The 23,244-nt window shown below is 40.9% G+C and overlaps 1 protein-coding gene across 1 annotated transcript in view; it reads right to left on the bottom strand.

Annotated features, from left to right (window-relative positions):
- Positions 1-371: 371 nt before the first annotated feature.
- SPEF2 (sperm flagellar 2) overlaps positions 372-23,244 on the bottom strand; it is a 162,671-nt gene continuing 139,798 nt past the window's right edge. The window contains exons 31-37 of the mRNA XM_063453972.1: positions 19,910-20,016; positions 17,595-17,777; positions 13,123-13,215; positions 12,153-12,326; positions 9,224-9,415; positions 6,213-6,335; positions 372-630 (exon numbers count right to left, since the gene is read on the bottom strand). Of these exons, the coding sequence (XP_063310042.1) occupies positions 553-630; positions 6,213-6,335; positions 9,224-9,415; positions 12,153-12,326; positions 13,123-13,215; positions 17,595-17,777; positions 19,910-20,016 (950 nt within the window). The 3' untranslated portion in view covers positions 372-552. The remainder of the gene's footprint in view (positions 631-6,212; positions 6,336-9,223; positions 9,416-12,152; positions 12,327-13,122; positions 13,216-17,594; positions 17,778-19,909; positions 20,017-23,244) is intronic.

Genomic DNA, 23,244 nt, shown 5'->3' with positions numbered 1-23,244 from the left:
GGGAACCTGGAAAGTAGCAATTTAGAACATTGGGTGATTTAAACAGCAGGCTCTGCCTGACCCATCACTCTGTTAGTTAATATGCTGGATGCAGTACATTTAAAGTCAAATTAAAAGTTTTCTGGAAGACATGTCTCATTTAAAACCTATATATAACAGTGTATATTTTCCAAAGTATTTTATAACATAATTTGCTATGATTTTAATTAATTAACATATTTGTGTCATGTTTGTGTCATCAAGTGTATATACATCTTGTGTGTGTGCTCAAAAAGGAAATATCTGTATCTCTTAAAACTGGTGAAATTAAATCTTTACAAAATGAATTTTATATACAGGTTAATATGATCAAAACAGGAAACTTGAATATATATTTTTAATATAATTTTTAACGTTATGCATTTAGAAAAATACATAGTTGATCTTAAAGTCTATTCAGAAAAATGACAAATATATGAACAAAAAGAAAACACACAGTAAATACAGGCCACGCGGGTCAAGTAATAGTCCTTGTTTTTAATGCGGATTTTGACATTTTGGATTGTGGTGGGCTTATCTAGGACTGGATGCTGAGCCTTTCCTTTCAATTTGTTGCATGTGCCTCAGTTTATGAAGTATTCCATGAATATCCTAGACACATGGGGAGAATGGAAAAGCATTTTAACACAAGGTAAAGTTCAGAGGAGGTAATGACTATTAAATGCTTTCCCCACCCACACCTTGGAAACCCACTCTGCAACTGTGTCATCCAAAAAACTAAGCCTTCATTGTAAACGTTTACAGTATTTTCTCCTGTCCATGTTATACATCATACCTTTACCCCACTCCCTCTAGAATTTTAGCTCGTTTGAGCAGGCACCCGTTCCTGTCCGTCCAAATCGTCTTGTTGCAAATACGTGTCTGTTAGTCCACCTATTGTACAGCGCTGCACAATTTGTTGGCACTTAATAAATAATAATAACAGTAACAAACTAAACCAAACCAAATTCAACCAAATGCGAACTAAACCAAACAGATTCAACAGATTTAGTAGAAGTAGAAGGAAAAAAACAAATGACTCAAATTAAGGAGGGACGGTCAGTTTTTGTTAGTGAAAGTTCCTCATTACACAAGAAATACATGCTACTGAAGTGTTTACTTGGGTGAAGAGTACATGGGAGTCCAGTATGAGAAACACATACTTCACAGCACATCCAATTGCCTCTGTCAGCCTATCATGCTTTCTGATAGCACATGCTTCTGTAGTAGTGATGTGCATGGTCCCATTATACATTACTATATGATATATCATTATATAATGCACATTGCATTGTGAACAATTATTTTAGTAGATGCTGAATTTAAATAGTAAGTCTAGCAACTGAAATAACGGAACAAAAAATACAACAAATTAGACACCGATATAGAACTAAATATTTAATAATTCGAAGAGGTGGGTTACTATTTTGGTTCTGGATTGCTCTTGCAGATCAATTTGATATGCAAATGGTACACGTTCCCTTTGTAAATGCATACATTTGTAGTGAAATCAGGCAAGGGTATAAGGGTTAATCCATAGAAATATGCCAATGTGTGTTTTGATTAGTATGGATATATGGTTAAAGGAACAATTCAGTAGCTATACTCCCCCCCCCCCCCCCCCAACCCCTTGGGGAAATAAAATGCATGTAACTTATTTTGCATGTTTTCTTTGGTGGTATATTACACATTTACTTACAGATCTAGAATATGCAGCTACAGCAAGACCTTCCCTCTTTCCCCAGCACAGACCCCAATCTTAAGTTTTAGTCCATAAAGCCTTACTCACCATCATTTACACTCTAGGAATGATTGCCAGCCTGTGGGGGGAGCTCTTTTCTAACAAAGAGCGTGAATGTGCAACATGTTTTTTTCATTTATTTGTTTAATAATAGTCTTGTATTGTTATTAGGGCACATTGTAGAGCAATTTAATGAAGGAGTAGTTTTCAGATGTTGTTTCATGACTATATATCTAATTTCAAATTGATACATGCTCTGCGGTATTAAACATTGAGTGGTTTAATGCATGCAATAGTTTGTAAGCATCACAGATGACATTTGAGGTCTGAGAGACATGTGTGTCATCCTGCGAAAGGTAAAACGGCGAGGTAAATCAACAAGTAAACTTGTCAACCATTGAAACCAATGTTCTCTGTAAAAGTAGGACAACTAAGATAAGACACACGAAATGAACTACAAAAATTGTCCAAAGTCTTCAAAATATATTTACATATACACGTTGTCTATACAAAATAGTCAATATACAATATCTATGCAAAATAGTTCATGTACAATATCTATACAAAATAGTATAGTTATACGCTACATTATTTATTATTTATTATTTTCTGCTTCCTTAATAGGTATGTCTCATACATTTATCAGTCATGTCTGTGTTTCCGGTCAATACAACTAATTTTTTTAAAGGGACACTTTGAACCCCTAAAGGACTTTAGCTTGCTGAATTGTTTTATGTTTTATGTGGAACTACCGCCGGTGCAACCGCGCCAGTGCCCGCATGCTGGAGTGGCCCATCACTTCCTCCCAAAAAGAAAGAGAGCACAGAGCAGGAGGGAGGAGGAGGCACTGCACACGTAGCAGTGGGGAGAGAAAGACAGGTGGAGTGAGCTGCTGCTGCAGGGCCCACACACATCAGGCTCAGCCAGCAGCACCCCAAGCAAGCCACCCATCTGCAGACAAAAGCTAAGCTAAGAGGGGGTGACTGCAAATATAAACAATATGTATGTGTGTATCTGTGTATGTATGTTTAACTGTGTGTCAAGCTGTATCTGTGTGTATGTATATCTGTGTATCAAGCTGTGTGTATGTGCCAGTGTGTGTATCTGTGTGTCTGTGTATTTACATGTATGTAGGTGTATGTGTCTGGAGAGAGGAGCTGATGGAAGCTGAATATCATGTTGGCAGGGCTTCTTCTTCACTGCACAACACCTGGCAGCACAATGCCACTGGACCACCAGGGAGTGTAATGTCCACCCTCCTTGGTCATATATAAGAGGTATGGAGGGGAGAATACAGTTAATACATTAATGATAAACATTTTGGAAAAAAAAAAAAAACTCTTTCCCACACAATGCAGCCCCTATCCTTCCCAACATGTATACATACACTCTGCATCCACTACACACATGCACTCCATTAACTACATACCACCACATCCACTTTACACACACTGCATCCTCTACACAAACACATAAACTATATCCACTACACAGACACAGTACATTCACTACACACACACACTCTGCATCCACTCTACACACACACACTGCATGTTTGTGGGCAGCCTGGAGTGGGCACTGTGGGCAGATTCAGGGTCGGGCCCTATGGGTAGACTCAGTTGTGGGCCTCCAAGGGCCCAGACCTTAAGCTGTGTAAGAGGCCCCAAAATTCCTGATGGCAGCCCTGTTACAGCCCCCTGCTTTCAAGCAGAAAATTGGTCCTACTACTTCCGGGTTTGCTTATCTCTGTGCTAAGAGCTAAACTCAAGAGGCAGGCAATTTCTCAGAGCTCCTTCCTTGCAAAAACTTCTCAACTCAGCTGCATTGAGAAGTCTGTGATTGGACAGTCATGGAAAGTCTGGCCTGGGGAAGAAGGTAGGTACCGGAACTGCAGTTTTTGCAAGCTGTTTTCAGGTATGCTCCCTATGAAAAAATGCCTAGTAAATGCATTCATGTTTTTATTTGGGGTATATCTAATATTAATTTTTATTTTTTTCTTTATTTGGACAGTGGAGTGACCCTTTACCATTAAGTACATACAGGGACGTATTAGCCACAAGGCAAACAAGGCATTTGCCTTGGGTGACATTTTCCAAGGGGCTGCAAAAAAAAAGGCGTCCCCAAATGCCCAGGGCAAATGTCTTGTTAGCCTTGTGGCTAACTGACAAGCCAGCCAGGTGGTAGGTCAGGCGGGCGGAGCTGGTGAGGGAGCACTTTCCCCTGAGCGCTCTGCTCAGCTCCTTCGCGCGCCGCAGAGTGATGCCGGTCACCTGGAGCCGGAATATGACGTCAGCACAAAACCAGGATACACCACTGAGTACATATCCACAAGTACAATTTGGTGTCTATGCCAATGTAACAATTCCAGAAGGGCTTAACCAAACTTATTATAAACTAAAAAAAAAGAAGTGAAAATCTGTATTGCAAGATATTGGAAAAAGCAAGAGCGCCCGAACTGGTGCGACATATTGAACCAAATAAATTATCAGTGCGTAATGGAGAAGGGATTTTATTTAAAGAATAATCAGTTTAACCTATATGCCAACATCTGGGATAAATGGAGAAGATATGCCCATACACAAGTTAGGCACTCTTAACTGTTTAACCATTGAGGAACGCCTAATTATTAAAGAATACCAGACTGATTAATAGACAATGGTACAACCCTACCCTCCCGCCGAGTCAGAATAAATGGTGTATGCATGTTTAGTTGAGTGTTTGTTGTTACTACTTTAATGGATATTTTGCAATATATTAAAGGAAAAAATTATTAGAAAGAGATAGAAAATATATTTGTTTTGGTAAATTTGTAATGGCGAACCAAGCAACTGAGAAATAAATTATGAAAAAGTTTACTTTATACCAATCTGATATATTTCTCAAGAAAAAACAAAAAAAAGAGAGGCTCACAATCACCAAAACTCAGCAGTTAGTCCAGTCTGGTAATTTGTTACAAATCTCCTATAAATGTTACAGATATAGAAATAATGTATATGCAATACAGCTAATACCCCACCATTCACTTAGGTGGGGGTATTAAATCCATTTTATATATATTCTTACTACATCTGCTATAATTCTAGAAAATACAATTACCAGATAGATTAAGATTAAATGTATTGTAGCCCTAACCATAACACAAAAAAAGAATTTAAAATGTACATAGCATGTCTTGTGTTTTGGGTTTCACTTCATACATGGTTCATGCATCTATAACAGTACTTCTCTCTCCCCCATATATAATGACTGGCAAAATAACATGGCATCTGTTATGGGTGATATCCTCAGCTAGCATGTATTAGAGAAGCAGAAGGCTAATTCCACCACCTGGGTTTGCTCTGTATCGTGCTTTCTCTATTTCTCTTCCCCACCCCCGTTTTATCTCTCTCCCTTTTTATTATACAGTCTCCTACCTGTTCAAACTTGCATCAGTTTACCTCCACTTTTAGGGGTTAAAGATACATTTCGATATTTGGTATATACGGTACTTATAACCGTTAAAAATTAGAGGATATATATATATATATATATATATATATATATATATATTTTTTTTTTTTTCCTCAAGTTTAGTAACAGGTATGGACACTATTTAGTGATCAACTGTGGGATTACCGATGTCGGAGTCAGAGTCTGATCCTGAGGCTAATATTATGATATTGTGTTTAGATTTAAAGGGACACTCCAGGCACCCAGATAACTTCTGCCCATTGGAGTGGTCTGGGTGCCAACTCCCACTACCTTAACCCTGCAGGTGTAATTATTGCAGTTTTTATAAACTGCAATAATTACCTTTCAGGGTTAACTCCTCCTCTAGTGGCTGTCTACTAGACAGCCACTAGAGGGCACTTCCTGATTCATAGCACAGGTTTTCTGTGCTATAGCATCGCTGGACGTCCTCACGCGGCGTGAGGACCTCCAGCATGACTAAAATCCCCATAGGAAAGCATTGAAAAGCATTTTCAATGCTTTCCTATGGGGAGGTCTAATGCGCGTGCTTGGCATTGCCGCGCATGCGCATTAGGTCTCCCCTGCCGGCTGCCGTGATGAAGAGGAGCGTGGGTGGAGGAAGAAGCAGCAACGAGGGACATCGTCGCTGCCTCTGGTAAGTCACTGAAGGGGTTTTCACCCCTTCAGTAACTGGGGATTGGGGGGTGGGAGGGAGAGGGGACCTGCAGTGCCAGGAAAACTGATTGTTTTTCTGGCACTGGAGAATCCCTTTAAGTTTGTACTTTACGGTAGTCTTTTATCAAATAGATAATAAAGGTTATATTTTAAAACGCTATTAGGCTGGATTTTTTTGGTTTTGCATATAGTTTGTATTCCACCAGCTGGATTGTTCCTTGAGCAGCTCAATCATGCTTATCGAGGCAGGCTATGAGCTGCTGAAGAGTTTTAATAATTTTTTGGGTGATACATTGTCTGTTTTATACTTAAACACAGAGGAACGTACTGGGAGTTTAAAAAGCTGACAATTCTCTACTAGGTCTTGGAACCCTCTGTGCTTCATAAGAGAAGTAAAAGTGACAGGATCCAGATTTTCTGGATTAAGTTCTCTAAATATGTTTTCGATGTTCTGTAAAGGAAAAAGAGGAAAAGGAAATTAGAACAAAATATATTTAAAGAACATACACAGCGTGTTAAATATTATTATTACGCATTTGAGAACATACATAACTGCCTTTTATATCTGTGTAATGGTCAACCTTGAAATGTTTCTTTTTTGGATCCTTGTATCAACAAATGTCACAATCACAGAAGAGTTAGCAGAAACCTTTCATAATGATTAGGCCAGGCTGATCGCTGCCCTCTTGCTGTGACATAAGGGGTTGGATTCCTCTTATGTGGGTTATTAACCTATTTTTTTTCCAAACTGGGGCACAAGGTATTAAATTACCTAACCATTACAGGAGTACTATAACTTTAGATAAATAGTTCAAATGTGCTTTTTTACTCAGCTTATTTGCTCGGTGTGCCTTTCTTGATGTGACTGCCACTCCTCCATTGGCGGAGATCATCAATACTGATGATTTTAGCCAATCCAAAGCTTTTTCATAGGGAAGCATTGGAAGCCTTGTGCGGCACCAATCAGCATCTCCTCATAGAGTAGTATCAACTCTATAGGAAGTGTTCAACGTCTCCATGCTGAGCGTGGAGACACTGAATGACATTCCTGCAAAGTTTGCTGGATCGTACCAAGAAGACTGTTAGACTGACTACTAGAAGTGGTGATAGAGAGTTATGTAAACACTGAATTTTCTCATTGACAGTCTCTTTGCACCAGAATCACTACATTGAGCTGTGATGGTTCTGGTGCTTAGACAGTCCCTTTAACCTCTTGCCTGAACAAGTTCCCCATTGGAATACACAAAAATCAGGTGCGCTTGTGAATTCTTATTAAACCCCGTGTCAAGATCTTAAATAAATGGCATAGCGGAAGGTCTTCCTGACCTACATACAGTTGTCAGAAGTCATAAGTTGCATTTTCAGTTGAATTTGGGGAAATCACTTGAAGCATTTGTTGCGTTGAGCTAGTCCAATGGCTTTTGCTTAATTTGTTCATTGCAAACAGCTGAAAGTCTGTAAAGTTTGACTATAAACCTAATTTTCAAGGGGGCTTGAATAATTTTGATTACCACTGTATCTGAAGTGTGATGTGGATTGGAATGTTTTTGATTTGAGGATGTACACCTAGTACAAAACGCATCTTGAGCTGCAGTATTTATACTAATTAGCTACAAATGGACACACTACTATTGGACACACTACAATTAATATCCCTGTCACTGACCCTCCAGGTTCCTATTGAGTTTACTGTTTTATTTATTTCTTCTCTCTATGATATTGGGTTTTCCAGTTTTTGATACTACAGCCCCTTTGCTTTTCACCTTCCATAAGCTGTGTACAGCGGTGGGACATCTTCAATATTTATATGCTGGCCCATGTAATGAACGCTGCAAGTTAGGGCTCTCAATTCAGTAAGTGATCTGCACTATAGAGGCTGGCAAGAGATTATTCCAACAAATACATATTTTCTACATACATTTTCTTTCTTTATTTGTTACACAGCTCTCACATACTTTTATGTGTATTGATTTTCATATTACACATTCTATTTTTACACTACTAATTCGCATCACATTCTCTTTAGTGTGATGATTTATATATTTCAGTTATACATTTTATATATTTATTACCCTTTCGGCATTTTTTATATTACCCTATTTTTTTGCTTTTTAAATTCTTTATTTTGTTTGTGCAAGTAGATAACAAGCATGTTTGCTCTGCCACAATAGCTGAAGCAAACTAGGTTGGTACACATAGAAAAACAACATTATGGCATTAAAGGCATTGCACATTTTTTTAGATTAGGTAATCAGGTTAAACATGTATGGCTTAAAATTGTGAGGTGCGTGTTTATTGCTTAGCTCATTTTATGGTTGATCATACATAGCAGACTTCGTTTAACGACACATCCTAGCTAACGACTATGATGTTTGCATATAACTGAGGTGAAGGCTAGATCGGTATAGCACCGTGTGTGGTAGCAGATGGAAAATGAGAGAATAACATTTTTAGAGATTAACAATACATGTATGTATACATCTATTAGTATGGGTGGCAACTAGTGCTTCTCTTATATGTTAGAGAATAACCTTCTTAGAGGTTAACTATACACGTGTGCTATAAGTATGGCTGACAGCACGTGCAACTCTTATATGGTAGTGTCACAGGGAAAGCCACGGGTGTGTAAGGGTTGAGGTGTCTTAGCGATAAGGTGGCAGTCTGCGAGATGTGTGTTGGAAGGTTAGTAGACATTTGCTTAGTGCTCACTGGTTAATTAATAAACCGCTGGGACACAGGTTGGTTATGGCGGAATGGTATAGCATTATAGTGAGATGGTGTCCATCAATAGCATGGGGATATTACCCTATTTTTGGTTTCTTTTTTCTTTTACATGTATGCCATTTTTTTTCGAGATCTGGACACCTATTTTGAGAAGTATTAAGTCTATGTGTTTCTATGTATTTTTCACTCATGGAATTTTTGGAGTGTTTTTGCTGCACATATTGTTTTCATTACATATTTTTTGTATTATAGCACTTTTTAATTATCACGTTTGTGTTGTTGTAAAGTGCCGCATTGGATATTCCTTATCTCAAAGCCCAGGGGGCAGGATTAGGTAGGACATAGCAAGTGCCTACCCTCTTCAACTATTAATCTCACACCCACTGCATGTCCCCAGGTGTAGATTTGTCACACAGTCTGCAATTTTCTATGAAATTACTTAATGTGAGTCCTATAATACATTTTGCACAATATTGTTCAGTGAAGCAGAAATACATCTAATTCATATATTAGACTCTGAATTTTGTATGTGTCATCTCATGTGATAATACAATTTACAAAACAATTTAAATGGAAATAAAGAACATGATGGTCATAGCATTGCAATAAACATACCTTGCTATAATCATTTGTCTGGTTTTTAAGAGGGCCAAATCTATGGTTATCTCCGTCTTTGATAGCACCATGCTGGAGAACACGCAGGACTTCTTGTAGTGTAATAGTTACTTCTTCTGTGGTCTCTGCTAATTCTATTTCCTTTTTAGTCATGTGTCCGCTCTCCTGAATGGAGTCCATAGTGGGAACAGACTTGGTGTAAAGAGAAAAGAGAAAAAGATAATTGTATGATTTTGCTTACTGTATTGTAATGGATGTGGAAGACCACCTAATAGTCATTTGGCTTCAATGCAAAAGACAACATTAATTTCTTTACTACCAGCACGTTTTGATTGAAAAAATATTAGCATAACATTTATGTGAAGCAAGGAATGCATAGCCGGCATATAAACATATTTGAAAACAGCAATTTTGTTTAGAGATTACTTTGCAGACAAACGTAAAAATGTAAATGATGTAAATATCTAGTTGTGTGTGGTTTCCCCACTGCAAAGACCAGTCTGTCTCCCTGCTCTCTTGTAGGTAAGTGCGAGTGGGATGAATACAAATTGAATTTCAAGTTTAGGATCAAATTAGCCCAGCTTTAAAAAGTTAACTTTCAGCTGGGCTACACTGGCCTTTAATTTGCTAAAGCAAATTGTAAAAAAGAAGAAGGACGGCAGGTGAATGCAGGTGCAAAGCATCATATTCCATTTCTCAGCTAAACAATAGCAGGACATGCAGGAAGCTAAGGATGCTGGCTGGTCCGAGGGGATTGGTGAAGTGTTTTTACATCGCTTCTGCAATTACTGCTGGCTATATGCACTTGGCTTTGTTTGTGTCTGGTGTAATGAACTCTGCACATTTAAAACAGGGGCTTTAGGGATATGCTCAATGGTTTATCAAATATTCTCAGTACACTCACTAAAAACATTGTCGGGACTAGGTTTTATACACTACCTATAATTCATTAAAGAGGCACTGTCATGGCCGAATCCAGTTTTTTTTTAAGCCCCCCCCCTCCCAACTCCACTACATCTAATTGTCCCCCTAGTCACTTCCTTATGCCCCTAAGCCTAGGTCCCTGTGGGACACGTCATCTGCCAACACTAGATAGCGCTGTGAAATTCTTGCGCATGCCCAGTTAAACACTTGGACATTTGCTATTGTCCGAAAGACGAAGGAATGAATAGAAATTTTAGACGAACAAACACCGAATATCAGTGTTTGTTTGTTCATTCGTTCAGTTAATTACAAGGAGGGAGCACCCCTCGAGTAGAGGTATGTCTACTAAACAGTGACAGATGTGAAAAAAATAATTTATATAAAAAAGCACATCCCCCTCCAACAAATGGCCCCATGGTGGGGCATCTATTAACTAACTAAATACCTCTAAATAAATCAAATTTTAAAAAACCAGAGTGCAAAAAAAAAAAAAAGGCTGATTGGTTACCTGTAAGGCTCACTATTTACCTATCAGAGCACTCTTATTGGTTGGCTTAAAGCGCAGGGTGTGGCTTAAAGCGCAAGCTGCAGGGTGTGAGAAGGCTTTATAAGCCTTTCTTCGCCCTGTGGAACTCAGTCAACGCAGTGCCCTCACTGGGTGAAGATGGCTAATTATTTTAGCGTTGGAAATTTTTTGGCATATTTTTTTTTGTGCTCAGGTTTTTTTACATTTTATAAGTTCGAAGAGTATTATGGATTTTTATTTGCCCTTTTTTGAGACTGAAAAAAGAAGGTATCAAATGGTAAGTATTTTTTAAAATAAATTTACAAGTATTCAGTTTTATTGTCTCCCCCCTCACTATTTTTAGGGTGGGGGTGACTAAGGGCTTGGGGACCCCTAGTCACCTGGGTGGGTGTTTTTACATTTAGCCCCCACCCGTCGCCCATGAGTGCAGACCGGGGGAAGGACAATAGGTCCCCTCCATTGTCATTTAGGGCCCCCACCCGCAGCTCATGGGTGGGGGCTGGGGGAAGGACAATAGGTTCCCACCCCCATTTTCATTTAGGGCCCTCACCCGCCAGTCATGGGTGGGGGCCAAGGCGGAACCTCTTTCCCACGTTTAGTTGAATAGCCCCCACTTGCGGGGCACGGTTGGGGGCACTAAGTCCATCCCGCTAGTTTTAGATGCCCCACCATAGAGTCATTTATTGGGGGGAGGGGGGCTTTATTTATTTTTTACAACAGCGAGCAGCCACAGGCTGCTCACTGTTTAGTAGACATGCCCCTACTTGCGGCATAGCGAGTAGGGGACAGATTAATTACTAATAATAAGTCATTTTTACTTAGTATTAGTAAAGTTGTCTGATACACCAATCTTGGCCTTTCAGCCTTTTACCGTGGGAATTAGAGAGCTAACTACTAAGCGGCTGCAAGATGCAGTCGCAGCCGGATAGGAATTTCATTCATTCGAATCAAATTTCGAACCGACCTAAAAGTACCGAATGTCGTCCTAACATGAATGAACAAGCTGTTCTCATTCTGTTAGGACGAAATTCGGTAGTTTCGCCAAAGTTCTGTCTAAATGACAGGATGTTCGGGAATAGTGAAAGCAGGCATCGTAAGACCACGAAGGAAAGGGTAAGTATTAAGGGAAAATGTCTCTGACTCACAGGAAGTGGGTCAAGCATAGGAAAAATACATAAGACAAAATAGTCCCTACTTTGTCTTATGTTTTAAAGAAAACTAGAGCAGATAGAAAGAAAGGAAGAACAGATCCTGAGAGAGGGAGAGAAGAGGTAGTGATTTGGGAAAGGTAAGTTGGGCATGACACTGCCGCTTTAAAAATGTGGTCAACTCCTGCGGAATCCACAATGCATTATACATTGCCATAGGTCCCACATTTATTCATAATTACCTTCCTGTGGTAGACTAAGCAGGATGCAATGACTAAACTAGAAGCAGCATACAGGTTCATATTTTTTAATGTAGTTTGAAAATGACTACCTTAAGTAGTACATTATCTTCTGGTTTCTTCAGGAGAGGTTTCCCAGTAGCAACACTTAATGCTCTATAGAACCCATCTTTAGGATCAGGATGGCAGGAAAAATACAGCAGCATCTCTGTATAATCAAGAAGGGCAGGATCTCTTTTCCAATTGGCAAACAGCTTAAAGAAAAACTGGGAGATAAAAAAAAAATATGAAAACTATTAAAAACATTTTTCTCACAATATGTTCGTCCTTTTTTTGGATCAACAACACAAAAGAATGGGTAACATTTTTTTCAACCTAGATTGGTATGTAAAATAAACAAGGTAAAATTGATTAACTAAGACAGTGTGTGGAGATTAAGGATATTAAAATCATGAAGAAAGGATTTTACTGTGGCGGCCAGTGGAATGAAAGACTTGGTAATGGGAGAGCTGATGTTTAGTGGTTTGAGAATAAAATGCTTGGATCATTGGATCGTTGTAAGTGGTAATATACAATTTTTGAGTGCACAGTTCTATACATTAAAGGGACACTTCAGTGCCAGGAAAACAAAGCATTTTCCTGGCACTGCAGGTACCCTCTCCCTCCCACCACCCATCCCATGTTGCTGAAGGGGAGAAAACCCCTTCAGTGACTTACCTGTATCCAGCGCCGATGTCCCTCGGCGGTGGTTTCGGGTCCGGCAGGGGAGTCCAAATGCGCATGCGCGGAAATGCCGCGCGTGCACATTAGACCTCTCAATAGGAAAGCATTGAAAATGCTTTTCAATGCTTTCCTGTGGGGAATTGAGCGACGCTGGAGGTCCTCACACAGCGTGAGGATGTCCAGCGACGCTCTAGCACAGAAAACCTGTGCTAGAAACCAGGAAGTGCCCTTTAGTGATTGTCTAGTAGACAGCCACTAGAGGAGGAGTTAACCCTGCAAGGTAATTATTGCCTAAACAGAGTCATGAAAATGACGCTAGCATTGCTGAAGATATATTACCTTTATGAGATATTCCAGCCTATTAAATGGCAGAGGTTCTGTTGGATTTTCAGGTATATGTTCCTCTGTTTTTGCAGTGAACCAAAGCTCACCCTAACAGGAAAAAGACAGCATTGGCAAAAATTCAAAAAATATTTGTTATAGAATTAAAATATGTTTCATCATTTACTTACCAAGGTTTCCACTGAACTTGAAATAGCCCAGAATTGGCAAAATAAATGTACATTTTAGGACAGGACAGTATAGCTCAAACAATAGTAAGATAATTATTTTGTCATACAATTTGTAATTCCCTGGTCAATTCAGTTTACTGAATAGCCACAACAGTAGAACTTAAAAACAGACTACACTTTCAGGATTATTCACTAAACTGGGAATTTGTAGCAAATAATTAGAAGTGTAAGTTTTAAGTAAAAATATGCAAACAATATGATCAATTTAGCTATGTTGGCATAAAACCTGCAATGTCATTGCTCTTCTCTGCAAATTATAGGTTTAATGAATAGCCAAGTTTTTTTTTTTTTTTTTTTTTTAAATATTCTGCAGTTTTTACTTAAAACTGAATAAAAGATGTACAGTTGCAAGAAAAAGTATGTGAACCCTTTGGAATGATATGGATTTCTGCACAAATTGGTCATAAAATGTGATCTGATCATCATCTAAGTCACAACAATAGGCAATCACAGTCTGCTTAAACTAATAACACACAAAGAATGAAATGTTGCCATGTTTTTATTGAACACACCATGTAAACATTCACAGTGCAGGTGGAAAAAGTATGTGAACCCTTGGATTTAATAACTGGTTAATAACTGGTTGAACCTCCTTTGGCAGCAATAACTTCAACCAAACGTTTCCTGTAGTTGCAGACAGGGCCGGCGCTACCGTAAGGCGGCCCAGGCGGCCGCCTTAGGGCGCACCGGCCCTGGGGGCGCAAAATCAGGCTGACCGGAAGGAGGGAAGCGCACTGCGCTCCCCTCCAACCGACGACCTATTGTAGCGATGTCATCTTCCGGCGCCGGCATCCCTACGCGGTGCACGAGGGAGCTGAAGAGGAAGCACACATGGGAGAGTGCTCCCTTGCGCGCGCGTGCCCGCCTGCCAGCCTGCCTACCCGCCCGCCCACCCAGGAGTACCCACCCCATGGAATCCCTTCAGCACTCCAACAAGGTAAGGAGGCTGGGGTTTAAATTAAAAAAAACAAACGTGTTAGTGTGAGTGTTTTTTTTTAATGTATATAAAATGTAATTTAGGTACTGTGAGTTGGATTTATGTATATACTGAACATGGATTTATTTTGCATTAAATAGCAAAGAAACAACATGACAGAAAAGAAAAGTGTTAGTGTGAGTGTTAGTGTCTGCTAGTGAGTGTCAGTGAGTGTGTCTGCTAGTGAGTGTGTCTACTAGTGAGTGTCAGTGAGTGTGTCTGCTAGTGAGTGTCAGTGAGTGTGTCTGCTAGTGAGTGTCAGTGTGTGTGTCTGCTAGTGAGTGCTAGTGAGTGTCAGTGAGTGTGTCTGCTAGTGAGTGTCAGTGTGTGTCTGCTAGTGAGTGTCAGTGAGTGTGTCTGCTAGTGAGTGTCAGTGTGTGTGTCTGCTAGTGAGTGCTAGTGAGTGTCAGTGAGTGTGTCTGCTAGTGTCAGTGAGTGTGTCTGCTAGTGTCGGTGAGTGTGTCTGCTAGTGTCGGTGAGTGTGTCTGCTAGTGTTGGTGAGTGTGTCTGCTAGTGTCGGTGAGTGTGTCTGCTAGTGTCAGTGAGTGTGTCTGCTAGTGTCAGTGTGTGTGTCTGCTTGTGAGTGTCAGTGTGTGTCTGCTAGTGAGTGTCAGTGTGTGTCTGCTAGTGTGTCAGTGAGTGTGTTACTGTGTGTCTCTTACTGAGTGTGTTTGTGTGTGTATTAGTGAGTCTGTTTGATGTCTGTTAGTGAGTGTGTGTTTGTCAGTGAGAGTGTATGTTTTGTAAGTGAGTGTGTCTGTCAGTAAATGTGTGTCTGTTAGCTGGTGTGTATGCATCTGTTCGTGAGAGTGTGTGTGTGTCTTCAGCACTTACCTTTCTCTAGCGCCGGACTCCCTTGGCGCTGGGGATCCCTCCGCCTCTCAGCTCCGAATGCTCTTGCCGCGCACGCATTCAAACCGCCCATAGGAAAGCATTACTCAATGCTTTCCTATGGACGTTCAGTGTTTTAGAATAGCGGAAGCTCCTCTAGCGGCTGTCAGTGAGACATCCACTAGAGGCTGGATTAACCCTCGGTGAAACATAGCAGTTCTCTGAAACTGCTATGTTTTCAGCTGCAGGGTTAAAACTAGAGAGACCTGACACCCAGACCACTTCATTGAACTGATGTGATCTGGGTGTCTGTAGTGGTCCTTTAAGTGTGTGTGCATCTGCATGCACTGGCGTACATACTGCGGTCGCAGGGGTCACAGCCCTGCAACCCCTGCGACCAGGTGCCCGCCGCCATGTGTTGCGGCCCCGGCCCGCGCAGAGTAAGCGCGAGAGGGGGGAGCACGGATCAATTTGCGCACTGGGGCCCCATGGGTCATGTGTATGCCACTACACCTACCCTGGTGTCTGCCGCAGGCTGTGTGGAGGGGGCGAGGATATGAATGACATCATATCCCTGCTCCCTGTGTACCACACAGCGCGGCTGGCGCCCTGTGATGGGGCTGGGCTGCAGGACAGGACTCCAAGGAGCCAGACAGCATGCATCCAGGGGACAAGATTGAACTGATGTAAGTATGTAATTATGTATGTATGTATGTATGTATGTATGTCTCTGTATGTATGTATGTAGGTCTCTGTATGCCTGTATGTCTTTGTCTGTATGTTTCTGTATGCCTGTATGTCTCTGTATGTACAAATGTATGTGTCCGTATGCCTGTATGTCTCTGTATGTACAAATGTATGTGTCCGTATGCCTGTATGTCTCTGTATGTACAAATCTATGTGTCTGTATGCCTGTATGTCTTTGTACGTATGTGTCTGTATGCCTGTATGTCTCTGTATACCTGTATATATGTATGTGTCTGTATGACGGTATGTCTCTGTATGCGTGTATGTGTCTGTATGCCTGGATGTCTCTGTATGTATGTTTCTGTATGTCTATGTATGTATGTATGTGTCTGTATGACGGTATGCCTCTGTATGTATGTCTTTATATGCCTGCATGTCTCTGTGTGCATGTATGTCTCTGTCTGTGTCTGTATGTCTCTGTATGATTATTTCTGTGTTTGTATGAACCTTATTTTAAACAAGGGTGGGGGGCACCAAAATGCATCTTCGCCTGTGTAACTAAAAATCCTAGCACCGGTCCTGGTTGCAGATCAGATGTGCACAACGGTCAGGAGTAATTCTTGACCATTCCTCTTTACAGAACTGTTTCAGTTCAGCAATATTCTTGGGATGTCTGGTGTGAATCGCTTTCTTGAGGTCATGCCACAGCATCTCAATCGGGTTGAGGTCAGGACTCTGACTGGGCCACTTCAGAAGGCGTATTTTCTTCTGTTTAAGCCATTCTGTTAGATGATGATCAGATCACATTTTATGACCAATTTGTGCAGAAATCCATATCATTCCAAAGGGTTTACATAATTTTTCTTGCAACCGTATATCTATTCTATTCTGACTGGTTGCTGACATCACACGAGACATATTTTTTTTTAAGTTAGTTAGTAAACATTTCAAAATAACTATTATTCCCGGAAATCCACTACTGCTCCTAGGTAGGCTGTCAAAAAAGAAAAAAAGAATAGACTTAATCTGTTCAAATTATTGTACTAATTAAAGGAATAATCAAATCACATGTTTTAATAATCAATACTGGATATCTCTCTGTTATTTTTATTTCTTGATCTGTTTTGATGAGAACCAGTGTTGTTGTTTTTTTTTGTTCAAGTGATTTACTGAATTTCCAAATGTTCTTTAAATGAAATGCAGAAAAACAAACTATTAAGAATAAAAACCAATAAATAAAAAGGAGATACAAAGTTTAGAATAGGGTTACTCTCTTTTCCTATTTCTATTGTAAAATTAGGTATTACTTCTCTGCATAATACATACTGCTCATAATCTCTCTGACATTGTGTGTGTTGTCTATTCTGTCTGGCAAGCATTTACCTCAATAAAATGAAATTGTCAAAAAGACAAAAAAAAACAAAAAACAAAAACAAATAAGGAGACATGAATGATAAATTCTAGTTAAGATGAACTGCCCTCTTTTCCTTCATCCATTTTATCTTTTTTTTCAATTTATTTTTACTTTAGTATCACCTATTTATTTTGATATTACTACTCTGTTGAACTGGTACATTTTGTATTTTTTTTTTAAAGAAAGGAGAAAAGACAAAACTAATATTATATAACTTGCCACAATATTTGAATACCTTTCTGTCTATCCATACATCTATCCATCCTCCATTTGTCATCACGTATGTATTATTTAGTGTGGCTATATTAGTTAGATATTAGCAATTACTCACCTGGTTGTAGCTTTCTTCATTAATAGTACCGCTTCTGTCCTTATCTATATTTTGAAACCTGTGCAGTGTGTTAAGAAGCTGTCTGGATGAAGGGTATGGCCATGGCAAAGAGGCTGATAATAGAAATGTGCGCCAGTTGACTACATCCGAGTTCAGAGATAATGCAGACGTTATTTCTTGAATCTGAAAGTGTAAAACAGGTTAAAATAAAAGTGTGAGGTTAAGAAGTTGATATATGATAGCCTGTAAAGTAATTCTTACTGTGGTATGGTTTGAAAGATTGCCAATGTTCTAACTACTCATACCATTCCGTTTTTAGATTGCAATAGTTTTAGTGATATTGGCTGTTGAGGAGGAAAATTACATTCTCAAATTTTTAGTGCATATTTATTGGGGTCCAGCAATGTTTCCTTGTTTGTAAAACAAGGCTCAATATATCATGTACCATAGAATGAGGACTTACAGGACACCAAATGTGGTATTGCACTGAAGTTTCAGTTCTCACTCAGATCTTACTAAACTTTGATGATAGGGTTGTCAGACGGTTGTGGGAATCGAAACACTAATCAAAGTAGCCTATTTATTGTTCAACCATAGTTAATGAATTGCATTAATTCTGGCAGCATATGAATGCTATATTCTACAGTGCAGAAGTATGTTTCCAGGGAAACATGAAGGAGCAGTTAACCCCAGTGGTTGCAATACATTGTTTGTGATCTCACTCAAGAAGTTGATCCTGGAAAACTGCCTTTGGTTCTAGAATTAAGAAACCAGGTAAAGAACAACATCAGAAGCTCTAGAAAATAAACCTACATATACAGTGCTGGATTTCCTATGAGATATACAAATTAAATTTCTAGCAGCTCCTGCCCCCTTTTTTCACCCAGGAGTACCCCCCATCCACAAGTCCCTGTCTTCACCTCTCACACAGCTACCCTTGTCTCCCCCTCTCACACAACAACCTCTGTCTCCCCCTCTCACCCAGCAGCCCCATGTCCTCCTCATCCAGCAGGCCCTGCCTCTCCGTTTCACGCCCAGCAGACCCTGTCTCCACCTTTCACACTGCAGCCTTTGTGCCCCCCTCATACACCCTGCAGCCCCTGCCTCCCCTTCTACACCCAGCAACCCCGTGCCCTCCTCTCACCCCGCTGCCCCGACACTTCCTCTCACCCCGCTGCCCCCATCCCCTCCAACACAGCAGCCCCATGTCCCCCCTCCAACCCAGCAGCCCCACATCCCCCCTCTCACCAAGCAGCCCGTCTCCCTCTCTTCCACCAAGCAGCCCGTCTCCCTCTCTTCCACCCAGCAGACCCTGTCTCTACCTCTTACACCCAGCAGACACTGTTCCCCCCTCTCACACCCAACAGACACTGTCTCCCCCTCTCACACCCAGCAGACACTGTCTCCCCCTCTCACACACAGCAGCCACTGTATCTCCCTCTCATACCCAGCAGCCCGTTTCCCACTCTCACACCCTGCAGCCCCTGTCTCCCCCTCTCACACCCAGCAGCCCCTGTCTCTCCCTCTTACACACAGCAGACACTGTCTCCCCCTCTCACCCAGCAGCCCCAAGTCACCTTCTCTCACCCAGCAGGCCCACATCCCCCCCCTCTGACCTAGCAGCCCGTCTCCCTCTCTTCCACCCACCCAGCAGACCCTGTCCCCCCCTCTCCCACCCAGCAGACCCTGTCTCTGCCTTACACCCAGTAGCCCCTGTCTCCCCCTCTCACACCAGCAGCCCCTGTCTCTCCCTCTCACACCCAGCAGCCCCTGTCTCCCCCTGTCTCTCCCTCTCACACCCAGCAGCCCCTGTCTCCCCCTCTCACACCCAGCAGCCCATGTCTCTCCCTCTTACACCCAGCAGACACTTTCTCCCCCTCTCACCCAGCAGGCCCACATCCCCCCCTCTCACCTAGCAGCCTGTCTCCCTCTCTTCCACCCAGCAGACCCTGTCTGCCTCTGTCCCACCCACCTAGCAGACCCTGTCTCCCTCTGTCCCACCCACCCAGCAGACCCTGTCTCCCCTTCTCACACCCAGCAGACCCTGTCTCCCCCTCACACCCAGCAGACGTTGTCTCCCCCTCACACCCAGCAGACGTTGTCTCCCCCTCACACCCAGCAGACGTTGTCTCCCCCTCACACCCAGCAGACGTTGTCTCCCCCTCTCACACCCAGCAAGTGTTTTTTTTAAAGGAATCACTTGAGAAGAAAATGGTTTACCTATCAAGTAAAGCATATTCTTTTGAGATAATTTCTACCACTGGCTTTTATACATTTCCTTAAAAGACTGTAAATCACACAGAATGTTCACCAACCTCTGAGACTGAGAGATTCATCCATAAATCTGGGAGGACATCATTGCCGATGGTCATTGATGTGAGGTCCATAAGAATCTCAGTAAATAATTTAATTGACATTAGGCCTAGGAAGTGAAAAAAATGCCTTTAATAACAATGTCTGTCGTCTTTATCGTTCTTTAGCTTTAGAACCTTGACAAGCATACATAGTATAAATCTCCGCAGAATGCAAATTGCTAAAATATTTTTAAATATTTGTTTTTCATGTAAGTCTACTTGTGTTTCTTTGTTTTATATGTTTTAATATTTCTTATATTGTATTTTTATCAACATAAATATGTCCATATGCATTGGGAAGAGGCAGCAGGTTTTAAATGATCATCCATTGAAAAACAAAAGCTTGTGACTGTTTCATTGGCTGTTGTGATTACATTTCCACTCCACAATATATAAGTGGGTTCTCTACACTACAGCATTTCATGCATTGTGCTATTACAGAATAATCATGTAGGCAAAATTTCATTGGAAAAATATTCAAGTCCATTATAGTTGGTAAGATTTTGCAGATTGGTTGTCAACTCTTTAGGCTGGAAGAAAGGAGATTTTATCTAGGGCAAAGAAAATGTTTTTTTACAGTGAGAGCAAAAAGGATATGGAATTCTCTGCCTGAAGAGGTGGTTTTGTCAGAGTCACTACAGATGTTTAAACTGCAATTGGATAAATACTTGCAAAAACACAACATACAGGGATATAATTTCTAATTAGTGGGGTAATAGCGGTTTGATCCAAGGAGATATCTGACTGCTATTTTGTGGTCAAGAAGGAATTTTTTCCTAGTTTGTTGCAAAATTGCTTTTTGCCTTTTGAATTGACAGCAAAAACATATGTGAGGAAGGCTGAACTTGATGGACGCAAGTCTCTTTTCAGCTATGTAACTATGTAACTCATTGTAACTGATCGTAATGATTAGATCCCTAAATCTTGTCTCTGTCTCCTTTTACATAATTATTTTCAAACTCCCTAATACATATCTAATATGACCATGAACTTTGCATTACTTTTAGTAGTCAGTGCAGTTTGCAGAATTCTAGCAGTTCATTCAATTTTGCTTAGTTTTGCTTAAGATATAAGTTCTAAGTATTTTGTAGTGAATTGAGAACAACTTCATATGGCTTTGTACTCAGTTTCATAGTTACGATCACATGAGTGTTTGTGGTATCTTTTAGCTACACTGAGTTTTTTTTATATCTTGTTTTGTCTTTTTTTTTCTCATATTAAATGCCTTGTTTGGTTCTTCAGTTTAGTTTCAAATATCATGCATGAGAATGCATAATTCATTTTCTGAATATCAGAGTATTGACAACAAAAAATGCAATGAAACCAGAAAAAAAGCAAACGACATGTACCAGAATATATCCATTCAGTTAAACTTCCACCTTTTCGTTACTCGTCACACATTAAATTCTGCACTACATATTGGATTGTTTTTATAATTTTATGAGCAATCCTATCAACTTTCCTAACTACTCTCATTATTTTAATTACTGGTGTTTCTTCCCTGATATTTTCAAACCTGCTTATTTTGTCAGGAATTCAAAGTAAATTTCAAATTTTAGGCCAAAGTAGCTGAACTGAATTTTCATGCAGGGAGGCCATAATTAGCGTATATTATTTAATTGAGCAGCAATTCTGCCTGTCCATCTTAAAATCGCATTAGGGTGTCATTGAGCAATTCTCGAACAGCATTCTAAACATGGAACAATGAGTTAGAGCACACAGTGGTTTTCTTGGTGTGTGCTAGAATTTTAGAATTCTCTCCCCCTTATGTCCCCACATAAAGAGAAATGATCAAATACTGGTGATTATAACGTAACCACTAGATTTTCTGAAAGATGGGTGTGCAAATATTTGACAATGACCATATACTTCTTATTATATTTCTTACTATACGTAGCGCAGACTTTTTCAGAGATGTTGTAGTAATGGAAAGCCAGTAGAATGCATGCACATCTCAAAAGTTAAAGGGACACTATAGTCACCTGAACAACTTTAGCTTGAAGCAGTTTTGGTGTATAGAACATGCCCCTGCAGCCTCACTGCTCAATCCTCTGCCATTTAGGAGTTAAATCCCTTTGTTTATGAACCCTAGTCCCACCTCCCTGCATGTGACTTGCACAGCCTTCCATAAACACTTCCTGTAAAGAGAGCCCTATTTAGGCTTTCTTTATTGCAAGTTCTGTTTAATTAAGATTTTCTTTTTTTTTTTTGACAATCTTTATTTTGGATAGCATAGCAAGAGGTATTATAACAATAACAAGCAAAAACATGCCATGAGTACAATTCACCAAGCTTATAACAGGTGTACATCAGATATTCCAGGGTAGAGAATTTTAGTTAATAGGATACTGCATAAGATATTGAATGCGCGATATATTCACAACTGCTATACATATTTTGTTAACCCCTAGTACAGTCGAGGTGGTAGGACTTTGTACAACTCTCGTTTGAGATCACTGTAAGACATATCAGGCTATCTGGATTTCTGTGCAATGTTTAGTGTTACAAAGTTATACTGTTACGAAGCTACATGCAGCTCTCAACCTATTTCACTCCGAGTCGATTTCTCATCTCACCCCTTTAGTTCCCCCCAGTAACATGTGGGACTTTCCGTGTGTCTGTAGTCAAACTACATGCCATCTTCGCAGGGATACAGGGCCACCGCTAAGTTGATCGTCAGTGGGGTATCCATGGCTGGTCCATGTGATCTAGAATAGGACACTAGGTGTTAGAAAGTCATGTCGGTGGAGGGGAGAGTGTCTACCCTCTGACGGGTCTGTGAGTTCGTCACTCGGGACGGTCGAGAGCGGCTATAGGCCGTACCCAATACGGTACATTACAGTGTGGAAATCAGGGGGGTGTCTCTACGGAGGAGTTAAGGAGTCTGACTGTCGGGGCTAAGGGGAGGGGAGGAGGGAAAGAGGGAGGGTGAGGGTGGAGAGGGTCGGGTTGCCTGTCTCCCGCCCCCCGCCCCGGCGGCCGATATGTGCCACAGCCATGGCGTCCAGACATGGGTACATTTTTCTTGTCTATCCTGCAGGGCCGCCGTAAGGGATTCCATAGTATATATATCCCCCACCCTGTCCATCCACTGCCGGAGTGTAGGCACATCCCGCTGCTTCCACATCGTGGGGATCAGTGATGTGGCTGCCGTCAGCAAGTGTTTTATCAGGGATTTTTTATAGGCAGCAAGCGACATGTCTGTGTGGTGTAGGAGCATGGAGAGGGGTTGGAGCGGTAGTGTAACATCCGTGATCTGTTGAATGGAGTCTCTGGGGCAGCTCCACCAAATGTGC

This window comes from Pelobates fuscus, chromosome 5, assembly GCF_036172605.1.
Source record: "Pelobates fuscus isolate aPelFus1 chromosome 5, aPelFus1.pri, whole genome shotgun sequence".
NCBI lineage: Eukaryota > Metazoa > Chordata > Amphibia > Anura > Pelobatidae > Pelobates > Pelobates fuscus.
This window is presented reverse-complemented; position numbering and strand designations above follow the sequence as displayed.